This window comes from Trichomonas vaginalis, chromosome I (genome assembly GCF_026262505.1).
Source record: "Trichomonas vaginalis G3 chromosome I, whole genome shotgun sequence".
Classification (NCBI taxonomy): Eukaryota; Parabasalia; order Trichomonadida; family Trichomonadidae; genus Trichomonas; species Trichomonas vaginalis.
The window spans coordinates 14,251,230-14,263,986 of NC_067203.1; the positions used below are offsets into that span (position 1 = coordinate 14,251,230).

The 12,757-nt window shown below is 37.0% G+C and overlaps 9 protein-coding genes and 4 pseudogenes across 13 annotated transcripts, besides 1 other annotated feature; 5 read left to right on the forward strand and 8 right to left on the reverse strand.

The window, feature by feature from the left end:
- Window positions 1-12,757: part of a mobile genetic element that runs on past both edges of the window.
- TVAGG3_0984720 (uncharacterized protein) lies at window positions 356-448 on the reverse strand (the record flags this gene model as incomplete). The annotated part of the gene is made up of 1 exon (XM_051253995.1): window positions 356-448. A coding segment is annotated over one exon (93 nt), but the record flags the coding sequence as incomplete, so codon positions are not given.
- TVAGG3_0984730 lies at window positions 1,296-1,729 on the forward strand (annotated as a pseudogene). Its single transcript has one exon. A coding segment is annotated over exon 1 (434 nt).
- On the reverse strand, window positions 3,097-3,508 carry TVAGG3_0984740 (organellar and viral DNA polymerase type B; the record flags this gene model as incomplete). The annotated part of the gene is made up of 1 exon (XM_051253996.1): window positions 3,097-3,508. A coding segment is annotated over one exon (412 nt), but the record flags the coding sequence as incomplete, so codon positions are not given.
- Window positions 4,182-5,044, reverse strand: TVAGG3_0984750 (organellar and viral DNA polymerase type B; the record flags this gene model as incomplete). Its single annotated transcript, XM_051253997.1, has 1 exon — window positions 4,182-5,044. A coding segment is annotated over one exon (863 nt), but the record flags the coding sequence as incomplete, so codon positions are not given.
- On the forward strand, window positions 5,509-5,709 carry TVAGG3_0984760 (uncharacterized protein; the record flags this gene model as incomplete). The annotated part of the gene is made up of 1 exon (XM_051253998.1): window positions 5,509-5,709. One exon carries the CDS (start codon window positions 5,509-5,511, stop codon window positions 5,707-5,709), a length of 201 nt encoding a protein of 66 aa, XP_051079572.1.
- Window positions 5,738-6,334, reverse strand: TVAGG3_0984770 (uncharacterized protein; the record flags this gene model as incomplete). The annotated part of the gene is made up of 1 exon (XM_051253999.1): window positions 5,738-6,334. One exon carries the CDS (start codon window positions 6,332-6,334, stop codon window positions 5,738-5,740), a length of 597 nt encoding a protein of 198 aa, XP_051079573.1.
- On the forward strand, window positions 7,099-7,383 carry TVAGG3_0984780 (uncharacterized protein; the record flags this gene model as incomplete). The annotated part of the gene is made up of 1 exon (XM_051254000.1): window positions 7,099-7,383. One exon carries the CDS (start codon window positions 7,099-7,101, stop codon window positions 7,381-7,383), a length of 285 nt encoding a protein of 94 aa, XP_051079574.1.
- TVAGG3_0984790 (uncharacterized protein) lies at window positions 7,406-7,990 on the forward strand (the record flags this gene model as incomplete). Its single annotated transcript, XM_051254001.1, has 1 exon — window positions 7,406-7,990. The coding sequence occupies one exon, from the start codon at window positions 7,406-7,408 to the stop codon at window positions 7,988-7,990; it is 585 nt and encodes a 194-aa protein (XP_051079575.1).
- TVAGG3_0984800 (uncharacterized protein) lies at window positions 8,023-8,366 on the forward strand (the record flags this gene model as incomplete). The annotated part of the gene is made up of 1 exon (XM_051254002.1): window positions 8,023-8,366. A coding segment is annotated over one exon (344 nt), but the record flags the coding sequence as incomplete, so codon positions are not given.
- On the reverse strand, window positions 8,768-9,028 carry TVAGG3_0984810 (annotated as a pseudogene). Its single transcript has one exon. A coding segment is annotated over exon 1 (261 nt).
- TVAGG3_0984820 lies at window positions 9,888-11,097 on the reverse strand (annotated as a pseudogene). The gene has a single exon. A coding segment is annotated over exon 1 (1,210 nt).
- On the reverse strand, window positions 11,336-11,917 carry TVAGG3_0984830 (annotated as a pseudogene). Its single transcript has one exon. A coding segment is annotated over exon 1 (582 nt).
- On the reverse strand, window positions 11,937-12,092 carry TVAGG3_0984840 (uncharacterized protein; the record flags this gene model as incomplete). The annotated part of the gene is made up of 1 exon (XM_051254003.1): window positions 11,937-12,092. The coding sequence occupies one exon, from the start codon at window positions 12,090-12,092 to the stop codon at window positions 11,937-11,939; it is 156 nt and encodes a 51-aa protein (XP_051079577.1).

Here is a 12,757-nt window from a genome sequence, read left to right on the forward strand (position 1 = left end):
CTTCTACAATTTTGAAAAGTCTTCATTCAGCAAAGTTTGGAACATCGAACCAGTTAAGTTTGCTATTGTGACTAAAAATGGTGCGAAATTTGAAGACTTAGACATAGAAGGTTTGTTAGCAGTCAAAGAAAATTTTGACAGAAGGTTCTCAAACCTTAAAGAAGGTAAAGCATACAAACTTGTTATACCTTATGAACCAAAGAAAGCAGACGACTATGAATATTATGAGTCTAAGATAGTTGAAGTTCAAGGTAAATTGGGTAAAAAGATTTTAGAGTCTAACCAGTGTTTGCCCCTAAAGAGGAAGAGAACATTGACATTGACCCAGAAATGTTCTAAAAATAAAATTTTATTTTTACATGTCAAATTTCTTTTTCTCTGGAACTGGTTCAGGTTCTTTCTTCTCTTCTACTTTCTTTTCTTTCTTTTCTTTCTTTTCTCTCTTCTCTTCTTTTCTGGTGGAGTTATGTCAAATTTCTCAGAACCATATTTATGTAAAAGTTCTTTGTCCTTTAATAGCTCTTCTATTCTGTTTTCTATTTCATCTTCAAGAACAGCGCATGTGCCTTCTTTGCATTCTAAGAACTTTTGTTGGACTTCATCTTTCCAATCGGCGTCATCTCTGTCAACAAGTCTGTCATTGACAAATTTTAAGACTGCTCTTTGTAATGTTTTATGGTTCTTGTCATATTCCCAGAAACAGAACTTTAGAACAAATTCACCTTTCTTGTTTACACTATGTAAGATTTTATGGTCGACAGATGTTTTGCTGTCGAAAAGTTTGTCTCGAATATAGATAGCGAAATCGCTAGACATTTTTCAAAAAGATAAAAATTTTAATTTTTCTAAAAATATGTTAGAAAAAAAGTTTGCTGACATTGACAAGAAATTTGAGAATGTTTTTAAACAAGAACAAGAGGAAGTTAGAAAATGCTCAAATAAAACCTATACATGAAAAGTTCTTATTTGCTCAGAATGGTTATAACAGGTCTAATTGCACCACCTGGGTCGGGTAAGACTTTCACTTATCTTAAAATGGCTGCACAACAACAAGAACTAGATGAGAAGAACCCATTCTATGAGTTAGTAGTCATTTGTAGTACTTCTGGTCAATTTGACCAAACCGTCAATTCGTTCAAAGATATTATAAAAAGTCTAAGTTAGTATGTATAAAAGACTCTGAGTTGTTAGATTGGATAAAGAAGTACCAAAGAAGAGTTTTGAAGTACAATGCTATAAATGAGTATATAAATTCTAAGTTTAAAGACCAAATGAGGAAATGCAGAGAATATTAGAGAAGAAACACTTCAGAAACAAACAGAAAGAGATAGAATACATTTCGAAGAAATTGCAATCTTACGATTGGAAGACTTACCCTCATAGATGTCTTCTTATCTTAGATGACTTTGCTTCTCATCCTTTGTTAAAGAATAGAGAACAAGATATGTGTCGAATTCTTAAGAAACTTAGGCACTTTAACATTTCAGTCGTAATATGTGTACAGACAGCAAAGAGTTTAAGTAAGGATGTTAAAAGAATACTTACTGACATTATACTTTTCCCTGGATTGTCCGAAGACGATTTCATGGAACTTATGAAAGAGTCCATGGCAGGTAAGTTTGACAGACATGAACTATGGGAGAAGTACAAAGTCATACAAGACCCTCATACTTCTTTCAGAATTCATATCTACGCAAACAAAGTTCAAATTGTAAAAAGTCAAGCGTAAAAATGTAAGTGTTTTAGTCTTAGTCTGTTGTGGTGCTGCAGCTTTCGGTTCTTCTTTTGGAATGGACTCGGTTGGTGGTACGTCGGACATTCGTTTGTGTCCTGTCGGAAGGAAGAACTTTTCCTGTTGGAAGGAAGGACTCGGAATGTCGGAAGGAAATTTTTTTCCAGTTGTCGGGAAATTTTTTTCCTGTCTGAAGGAAAAATTTTTTCTGTCGTTCGACCAAAAAGTTCTCAATTTTCGAAATTTGAATGGTTTACGGACGAACAACAGGAAATTTTTTTCCAGTTGTCGGGAAATTTTTTCCAGTTGTCGGGAAATTTTTTTCTTGTCGGATGGAAGGACTCGGAATGTCGGATGGAAGGACTCGGAATGCCAGAAGGATTTGACAAGACAGTTTACCTTATAGAGCTACCTGAGCCATCTGAAGTCAAGCTTGAAAAATAAATGGTTCATTTACTCTGCTTGTTTGAAGTTGTCAAAATACTCTGTTATTTTTTTCTTTCAGTAGCGGCAAATCTTCTTTGAATGTAAGTATTGTACAACCTTTAATATCATAGTGTGTTTGAGGTAAAGTATCTTGAACTATTTGTTTCACATCTTCATTTGGTGTCATTGAAATCGGTAAGTTTTCGCGATAGAACCAATTTCTGTCAGATTTGTAAATCTTAGCAAGGTCGTAAAGCTTTTGTTGTTTCTTCTGACTAAATGCAACATAACCATATCTTTATCTTCTTCATTTTCCATCTCTTCAGTATAAATCATATACTTTATAGTTCTTTTCCTTACCTTTTGGTACCGAACGTGGTATTCTTTTCTGAATGTTTTTTGTCTTTTGCTTCAATGACTTCATCTTTTGCTTGAAGTTTCTTTTCCATCTCTTCACGTTTTGTCTATGAATTTCGTCAAGAAGTCTGTAAATATACCAAGCATAACGAGGCGAAGCCCACATTGCAACAGCATTTACAAGAAGTCTATGTCATACCAACCTCTCAAACCATTTGGCAAATTTTTTAACGATTTTCATGATTTTAGGCGACCCGAAAAAGTCGGTCTCGCTGTGCTTCGCTCAAAAGTTCTTGTGTGCTTTGGTTTTTGAACCAATCGTCTGTATGTTTGGTATCTGGAGCAAACATGCTGTCAAAATACTTTGCATTTGGTACATGTCATCTTGACTGAACGAATGAGACGGAGTTGTTTTGTTAAACTGTATGTACTCATATTCTTCATTTATAGCTTCATGGACTATAACTGTTGTTGTGTTCTCTGTTGTTGACATATCTGTCTTTACATACAAAATAAAAAAATAAAAAAAAATAAAATTAGCGTTATTTTCTATCTTGTATAAAAGACCAAAAATAAACGCTTTACATGTATTTTTTCAGCAACTTCGTCAAATACTTTTATAGCTTTATCTATCTCATCTACTTCAAACGTTTCTTTACCTTTTATGGGAGCACCATACATTTTCTCAAACTTTTCAAGTAGTTCTGTTTCAGCAGCTCTCATATCGTTAACAAACACAACCTTAACTCTATTGACTATACTGTCATATCTTTGAGTTATATTAAATGTTCTTCCTATCTTATATCTCTTTGTATTGAAGTCCTTCGGTTTCTGAACGATGTAAAGTAAGCCTTCACTGCAACGTTCCGTATCGAATGAACCATAAGTTATGAAATTATATCCAACAACTGGGTCAATCCAGAACAAAACTACTGGTATAAGACTTTTGTCTATAAGATATGTTCTTGTTCCATAGAATCTTACCGATATCATAAGCTCAGGATTTCTTGTCAAAATTTTCTGAGTTGAAGCATTTCTAACCCAGTCGTGGGATGTTTTCTTTCCAGATAGTGTTAAAATGTCTGACAAAGAATATTTATTGTATTTCTTTGAGTATCTTACGTTTAAATCACCTATTCTAACCAATTTGGTGTCATTGTCTATCTTTTTAACTGTTTCAAACTCAATGTTTAACATTTCCTGTTCTTACATACAAAATAAAAAAAAATATTTTAAAAAAACTAACTTTAATTTTATTTTGTATAAAAGATACAGTTATATCATGAAATTTGGTCATTTTTTTACGATTTTCATGTGTTTTAGGCGTTCCTCGGTTTTCCGCGGGTCGCAATTTTTTACGATTTTCGAATGGAATCTCTATCCTCGGTTTTCCGAGGGTAGCAAACATATGAGGAAATTCATGAATTTTATACAGAATTCGGCAAAAATATATTTTATGTTAGAATGTTAGAAAACATGTTAGAAAACATGTTTTCTAACATGGTCTAAAACATACAAAACTCATGAAATTTCATACGGAATTCAATAAAAATAATGTTTATGTTAGAATGTTAGATCTAACATGTTTTCTAACATGTTTTCTAACATAACTATTTACAAGCGTTTTACATGGTATATGTTGCGATGGTTCATGACTCTAAACAATTTCGTAGCTTCTATTTCTTCTGTCAGTATGTCAAAAGTTTTAACGATACCGAAAGTTTCTTTATACTTCTTCTTGACGTCAGATAGAAGGAAATCTTCTGCTGTTGGATAGTTTTTGTTCAGAAATGCTAACATGTCCATTTTATCTTCTGCTGGTTTCTCTGCTTCTTTCTTTAAGTCAGCATAGTCGTTTCTCATACGTTCTATCTCTTTGACGGAGTAGTTATATTTCCTCATTGCTGCTTTACATTTAGAACATTGTGGGTTCATTTTTGCGTTATATTCTGAAACCTTACCTGCTAAAACAACCAAGGCGTCAATGGTTTTCTTTAACTCAAAAGTTGCTGGTTTTATTTGTTCGTTCCATACCTTACCCCTACTATCTTTATCTCTTATTTCCCAAACACATTTTGCAACTAACGAAACAAAGTTGTCGTAGGTCTTAAATTCTTCGGATTTGTAAAGGTCAGAGATGTTCTTATATACCATGTCGCAATCTTTGTCCATAACCTTATGGTTGCAATGAAAACCAAGGAATTCATAATTTACCTTTCGTATGAACTTCTTTATTTCTACTGAGTCAGTTGCTTTGACTTCTATTTCGTCAAATTCGGGAATGGTTAGTTTTTGTTGTTGGATTTCAGGCAATTTGGGTAAATGGTCAATAATGTCCTGCATTTCATAAAGATACTGTTCATTTGTTTCATCTTTCGCACTACAGTCTAAATTACTTGTTAAAAGTTCTTGCTTTATCTTCTGGATTTTTGTTTCGAAAGTATATGAAGAAGGAATGAAGCTTTTCATCTCTACTAACATTGAAGTTGGGTTCATAACTAGCGAGTTTGGTGCTGTAGTTGCTAACATGTTCTTACAATAAAAATAAAAAATATTTTTTTAAAAAAACCAACTTTATTTTTTATTTCGGGAAAATTCATGAAAATTCAAGAGTTTTAGACCATGTTAGAAAACGTGTTAGAAAACATGTTAGATCTAACATTCTAACATAAATTATATTTTTGGTGTAAATTTCATGATTTTCGAGAGTTTTAGACCATGTTAGAAAACGGTTTAATAGAAAAAGTGTTATTTTTTCATGTCCGAAGACTCGAAGGTGCAACACTTCCAAAATACCGACGAACTCAGAAGAGCAGCATGGCAGTATCTTCTTGACAACTTCTTTGAGTTCTCCAGGTACACCTTGGAAAATGCTGAAGAACTCCGACACAGAGAATTTGGAGAAATTGCACTCCAATACTACCTTGACAAACAAAGGGTAAACAAAGGGTAAAATAAGACTAAAAACTTAACGTTTAAAAAGTGACATTTTTATGAGCTCCGAGTCACCGAGAAAACTTGGTCAGATGTTAGCAGCTTACTTCCCTGAGGAGGATGGAAGCGTTACATACGTAAGGTTCAAAAACAACGAACCTGGAATTGCGTACCAAATTCGCAATTACATGACCATGGAAGAGTACGAAAGGTTCCTACAAGAGAAACCAGCTCTAAACAACTCAGAAAAGAAAGAATAAAAAGTTTAACTCGTAATTGTTTATTTTTTTACTTGTATGGGCAAGCTGCAAGAATGAAGTCGACTATCTCAGTCTTTGTCTTGACCAGTTGGACTGCTCTTGCGAGTACGTCTGTTTTGCGGTCTCCAGCTGGTGTCTGACCTTCGTAATTGCGCATGTTCTTGAGAGCTCCAACTGTAAATGGTTGTAGGATGAAGAGTCTCTCAGACTGCTTGAGGTAGTCGTCACGGTCACGAACCGAATCTGTGGTACGAGTCGAATTGGTCGACCTTAGGGAAGAGACTGAAAGCCTGTCGTCTTCCATAGGGGCTGTGGCATACTCTTTGCGTAAACGGTTCAGACCTTCTTCGAACTCTTGGTCTCTCTTGGATTGAGATTGGAATTGGAATTGGGGTGGAGGGTTTGACATGAACATCCAAGGGTTAGGGCAGTAAGGCATAGGCTGAGGAGGGTAGTTCGGGAAGCCTTGAGGAGGTATTTGGTAGTAATTTGGAAATTGGTAGTAATTCGGAGGTACTTGTTGGAACTGAGGTACTTGTTGGAACTGAGGTTGCTGAGGTGCAGGGGCTGGTGCTTTAGGTTCCTCTGGTTGGGATATGGGCTCGGTTGGTGGTACGTCGGACATTGTCTTGAAACAATAAAAGACTTGTCTTGAAACAATAAAAGACTTGTCTTGAAACAATAAAAGACTTGTCTTGAAAAAGTAAAAGACTTGTCTTGAAAAAGTAAAAGACTTGTCTTGAAAAAGTAAAAGAGTTGTCTTGAAAAAGTAAAAGACTTGTCTTGAAAAAGTACGGGTATCGTCTGAAATCAAGACCACTGTTCTCAAATTTGAGAACTTTACACCAAAAAATTTCTTGAAAAATAACGGGTCTTGTCTTGAAAAAGTAAAAGACTTGTCTTGAAAAAGTAAAAGACTTGTCTTGAAAAAGTAAAAGACTCGTCTTGAAAAAGTAAAAGACTCGTCTTGAAAAAGTAAAAGACTCGTCTTGAAACAATGACCGACATAGACCCAGCAGATGAGGCAATCTACCTTATAGAGATAAATGAGCTAGTTAGGAACTACCTGAGCCATCTGAAGTCAAACAAGACCATTGCAGGCTGGGTGTCTGGAAGAAGTGCGCTTAAAATTGAAATTGACACTGGAATTGTCCTGCAAATACCAGAAAACACTCCTTTCGACGACATAAAAGAGATGAAGAAAGAAGTCCTCTTGAAGTTCTTTGCCAAGCGTCCTTGGATACTACTTCCAAACAGAGAGAACCCAACTGTACGAATTGCCCAAATTCTCAGAGGACTCTTACACTTCTCGGGTCGGGCGTTCTTCATAAACACAGAAGGCGACATCGTACCTTTACAGTAAACATCTCATTTTAACTTCACTTTTTTATGTTTTTACTCACACTCGTACTCAACAGGTATGTGTACACATATGTCAACTGTGAACCTTGTATTGACCGGTCTTCCTGCAAATGCAAGTTCGGTCAATACACAATTTATGGTGGCAAGAAAGACAGTGGGGAATGTTATTCTGACATCTGTTGTTGCGCTCGAGAGAGAATTGAAATTCCAGACCCAACTCCAACACCAACACTCAAGTTGCCAAAGACTCATGTGAAGAAGAAGCCTTCTGGTAAGTTTCTTATAGCCATATACATGGCACGCTTTGAGTAAAAACATTTTTTTCATTTTTTGAATGAAGCAAGTTAAATTCGTCCCACACCAATCTCAATGGACCGATGAAGAGTTTCAAGCTATGGTTGAAGACGTTGAGAACGACATAGACGGCGAACTTGAAGGAGCTCAAACCACAATTGCAACCAAAATTGCACAAGTCAAAGAAGAGATAGCTCCACTTAAAGCTACCAAAGCTACTCTTGACCTCATGGATAGTTACCGTTTAGATGTCAAGAGTGGAATAAGACAATTAAAATTAAAACTTCTAAACTACGAAGCTATACTCCAAAAGTTAGCAGAAATGAGAAGACTTTACCAGAGCTACTTACATGTAAGGGACTTACCTTCAAGCAGTCCGACCAAAGATGAATTTTCTGACATTGTCCCAATTTTGTCCGAAAGTCAGCTCAGATGTTTCGAACTGCTCCCAACATATCCAGAATATGAACGTTTGCCTGAACTCTTCCGCAATCTCAAAAAACGTTTTTTGGTTCTCATGTTCGAAACTTTTATCGGAAGAGACAACAAACGTTCAGAAGAAGAACAAGATATTATTTTAAACTTGTTGTATGACTTAACCGTCATAACAAGCTTTTTGAAGTAAAACCGTCATTCTCAAACCACTTCATTTTTTCGATGTCCGAACAAGCACCGAAGCCGAACACAATGGCAGATGTCCTTTCAATGTTGCCAGACAAGCGCCCAGTTCAAATTCAAATTTTGAATTTGAAAGCTCATCTGACAAACACCGTTAAGACTCTCCAAAGTAGTCTTATGGAAGAGATGACCAAGCTCAAAGCCGATGTCCTCATGAACCAAGCTTCCAATGAGAAATGCCTGAATGATTTGACGGAAACCTTGCGCATTTACGCGAGAGAGAACCGAGACCTTGCCAGACTCATCTACCGTTTCTTCGAAGAGATAGACGCCATCTGGAAGGTACTCGGAAAGGACAGAACCTCCAACACCGTAATTCGTGAGTACCAAATTGAAGAAGGAATTGTCGAGGAAGAAGAGGAAGAAGAGGAAGAAGAGAAACACGAAGAAGAGAAACACGAAGAAAAGGAAGTTTGGGCAACTCTTGTTGCCGATGACACTTACGAAATTTCCCAACCCTACCCATACAAAATCCGCAACAAGGAGACAGGCAAGGTTCTTACCCCAGTCCTCAACAACTTGGGACACTTGAACCTTAACCTTCGGAATCGCGGTTCAATCTCCATGGGCAAGCTTGTCGCAATTCAATGGGTTCCAAATCCAACAAGAAGACGAAGGTCAGACACATTGACGGTGACAAGCTCAACAACCGTAAGGAGAACCTCGAGTGGTTCTAAGAGTAAAAAAATTTTATTTTAGGGGGAAACCCCGAGTAAATTTAGTTTTAGTTGCGTAAGGGTTAAATTAAGGTAATTTGGACAAGTAGTTCCTGACCTCTGAATTGGACTCTTTCGTCATCCCAGTTGCGTAGGAGGTCGTCCCAGAGGAGTTGGTAGAATTGCCAATCCAAGGACGATTTGTCCTCCCAGGCATTGAGGATGTACTGCTCGTAGAGTTTCATGACCTCTGCCTTGCACCAGACACCCTCTCCCTTGGAACGTAAGGCTTCTTCGAAGTGCTCGAATGCGATTGGCTGCGTGACCATCTGAAATGACACTTTTTGTCCGTTTGGTCAATGTTCGTGTCTCGTGCCATAGTCGACGAAAATACAACAAACAGGTTATATATGAGTTTGAGACCAAGAATGGTGTAACTCGACCTGTCCGATTCAAATTCGAATAAAAATTTTTTATTTCATGCAATGTTTTATTTCTGTGCCGTCTTCAAGTATGCCCCAGTACTTACGCTTGGAGAGGACATGAACTTCGGTGAAAATTTTGTCCAATTTGAATTGACCCATCTTTTCACCGACCATCCCATTTCAATGAGTTTGTTATACCCTTCTTCGTTCGTCATGAGTGCGTCAATGTTCTCATAGTAAACCACAACTTTGGATTTGACTTCGGAGAAGAATTTGTTGTAGTTGTCAAGGACTGCTTTGCGAACTGAGGTAAGACCAATGTTCGACAATAGGTTTTATGTGGTTACTAAGCCACCTTGACCTTGAGTAATTCGTATTCAAAACAAAAGGAGAAAACCTTTCAACAAAGTTGTCGACCTTCTCATAATGTTTACTCTTCATCTTTGAGGTTTCTTAATGGAATATCCCCATGTCGAATTCATAAGCAATTTGAGTGTCATTGCAAGTTTGGGGTTTGAAGCTTTCCTAATATCATACAGTTGTTGTATGACTTTTCCAACTGTATAGTTCCTTCCTGGGAACTCACCATCTTCGTTTGGAATTCCAGTCGGAATATATTGGACGAACCTCATGTACGCAGCGTTAAGGTCGACATAGTATATCTTTTCATCTGAGTCGAACTTGTCGCAACCAATGGTCCAGTTTGTGGAAATTCAAGTGAGTCTCTTATCTTCTGAGAAACTTCTCCTGTTATCTCATAAACATCGTCGAAGCAACCTGTTTCATATAAAACCTTCTGACCTAACTCAGATGCTCTCCAATACAATTTGACGTCAATTGGATGTCTCAATGGAAGTTTGTTTATAGCATCTTGAAGTTCTTGCAACCTCATTGGAAGTTCTTCTGGTTCAGGTTGGTATCCGAACAATCCAACTCCTTTGGAATTGTGTACTTCTTTTGTGCTATAACTTTGTCTGGAACAACTTTTGGTCTTGCTAACAGTGAAAAGTTTGTTTCGTCTTTTGGTACAAAAGTTTCTGTCAGCTTGTCATCTGGAATTGGTTCCAACAAACCTTTCTCGAAAAGAATGTTTACAGCTCTGACAATGTTGCACTTGCCTTTTCCGAACAATGGGTTTGTAAGACTTTCGTTCAACATGAAGTGGTTGTGGACAATTACAATCTTCAACCATGGTAAGTCTTTGTCAACAACATAGTCGTCATGTGAAGAACCTTTAGCTGTAGGTATGTTGACTCGGATATTGACATTTGCCAACGGTGCAATTTTTGCCAATTGACCTCTGAGATGTACCTTGTCTTCACACATGACTCAAGATACTTCATCTTCTCTCTGTAACAAGACCAGAGTTCCTGAGACATGTAAGAATACAAGGTTCATTGACAATTGTTTCAATTGAATTGTAAATTCCATACCTTGTCAAGTCAATGTCAGACTTATTTATGAACGGGAAGTATCCAGCATGTTGTCTGACTGCTTGAGGGTTAGGTTGGTACCATTCGAACTTGACACTTGCAATTCCTTCAATTGCATTCAAAATGTCTGAGTCGGAGTCAACCATTTGTTCTCTCTTTGTAGTCTTGAAAGCGTCAAGAAGTTTGCAGCTGTTGTGACATTGCCATGTGCATAGTATGACCGTCCAAATCTGTTACGGTTAGTCTGAGATTGTATCCTTTCTTATTTCCGTCTTGTATGGCAGCAAGTACACCCATGAAGCCTTCTTTGTTCTTTCCTTCGTCAAAGTTTACTGTAAAGGTTCGACCAGATGTAATTTGACTTCTAACTTCACGTACTTTTCATATGCATATCTTGTTCTTTCCATGGGAGCATGTTTGTCTTCACCTTTTCCTTTTTTCCTTCTCAAAGGATGCAATTGTTCGTCATGTTTCCAGTAGAATCTGGCAAAGCCGTCGTGTCCTTCAACTTGAGGTTCTAACATCGAAAGGCATGTCCATAAGACGTTCTTCTTCTAACCTCTCTAGTCTGTTTGGATAATTTGCGCGTGCTGTTTCCAATCCATTTCGTAGCGAAGACCAGACAATTTGTCATAGACTTTTATGGGTCTTCCCTTCCTATATTTAAAATTCTTCGAAACTTTCCAACCATATCTTTCTAACTCTGCTTTTATTCTAGCAGATTTTCTATCCATTCTATATGGGGGCATTTTTATAAAAATAAAAAATATTTTTTTCTTTACTTTACATAACCACCTGCTGCCATAAGTCTTTGACGCCAACCCATACCAGCTAATGAAGGTTGACTTGGTTTAGTTTGGAAACTAAACTTTGGTTTTGGTTTATCTTCAGTTTTTGGTTTTCTTCTTCTATCGGTTTTTCGTCACTTTTCGGTTCCTCTGACTTTACCTCACTTGCAGGTAGTTGTGTCGTCAACATCTTCATAAATATCATATGCCATTTGTTTTTGTTTTCCTTTCAACTTTTTGTGTTTGTTGTAAAGTTTAGAATATTTCGACTCTAAGTCAATGAGATGTTCTATAATGAACTGTTGGTCAGTGAAGTAAACTTTTCCATCTGTTGTCTCGAAAGCTCCTTCAGACTTCAATATTTTATTTGTGAGAGTCTGTTTCTTTTTTGAGATACTAGCCGTTCCATTTCTATGAAAAGTGACTTTATAGTTAGGGTTTGTATTTCCAGACCTGGCACTTTCTATTATTGAATTTTTCTCTTCATCTGTAAGTTCTTTGACAGGTTTTGACAATGGTTCTGAACTTTTTGTTTGTGGTGTCAAATCTACCGTTTCAACTTCTTCGGTCATTTCATCTCAGTAAAAAATTTTAGTTTGGTTTGTTTTCAACTGGTTGTTTAGGTTTTTTAAGTCGGTCTAAAACTTCCTGAGGTATAGGAAGAACTTGACAAACACGTGGTTGTGTAACTGCTGGAAGTCGACAAATCCATCTTGAACCCATTTGTCTCAATGCTGTATTGTTCATTTCATCTCAGTAAAAAATTTACATTCCCCACGTTTGAGGCGGTTGGTTGGTTATTGTTTACCCTGTTGTGCATGGTTATATCCTCTGTTAAAGAATCTTTCACCTTGGTCCATATAGTGCCCTGCTTGGTTATAGTAGTCATTTGCTTTGTTATAGTAGTTTCCTGCTTGTCTTCCTACATTGTCCATCCATCCTTGAACTTTTCCTCTTGTTTCAGGATTTGGAATAAGATTTGCTGCATCTCGTGCTACTCCCAACCTTTCTGTACAGTTTGTATAATAGGTTGTGCTTTCTCTTTAAGTATACCTAATGTACTCAAAATCTTCCTTCCAATTCCAAATGCACCTCTGGCTATTGTTCCCACTGCGGGCAAAAATCTGGATGCAACTCCTGCTAATGCGCCAAATAAACCCATTTCTTATGGGTTAAAAAATGACGAATCCAAACAAGGACCCCTATGTTTCTAAAGACAAAGAAAGCACTCATGTAAAAATCTTTAGTTCAACACCAAATGCTTGGTTTATGGATATCTTGGAAAACATTCCGAGTATAGAGAAGATGGACCACCATACTGGCTAATATTTGTCGGTCAAAACACAAGATACTGTGAAGCCATACCATTACAGTCCAAAAATATTTTAGATGTGAAAACTGCTTTGACAATA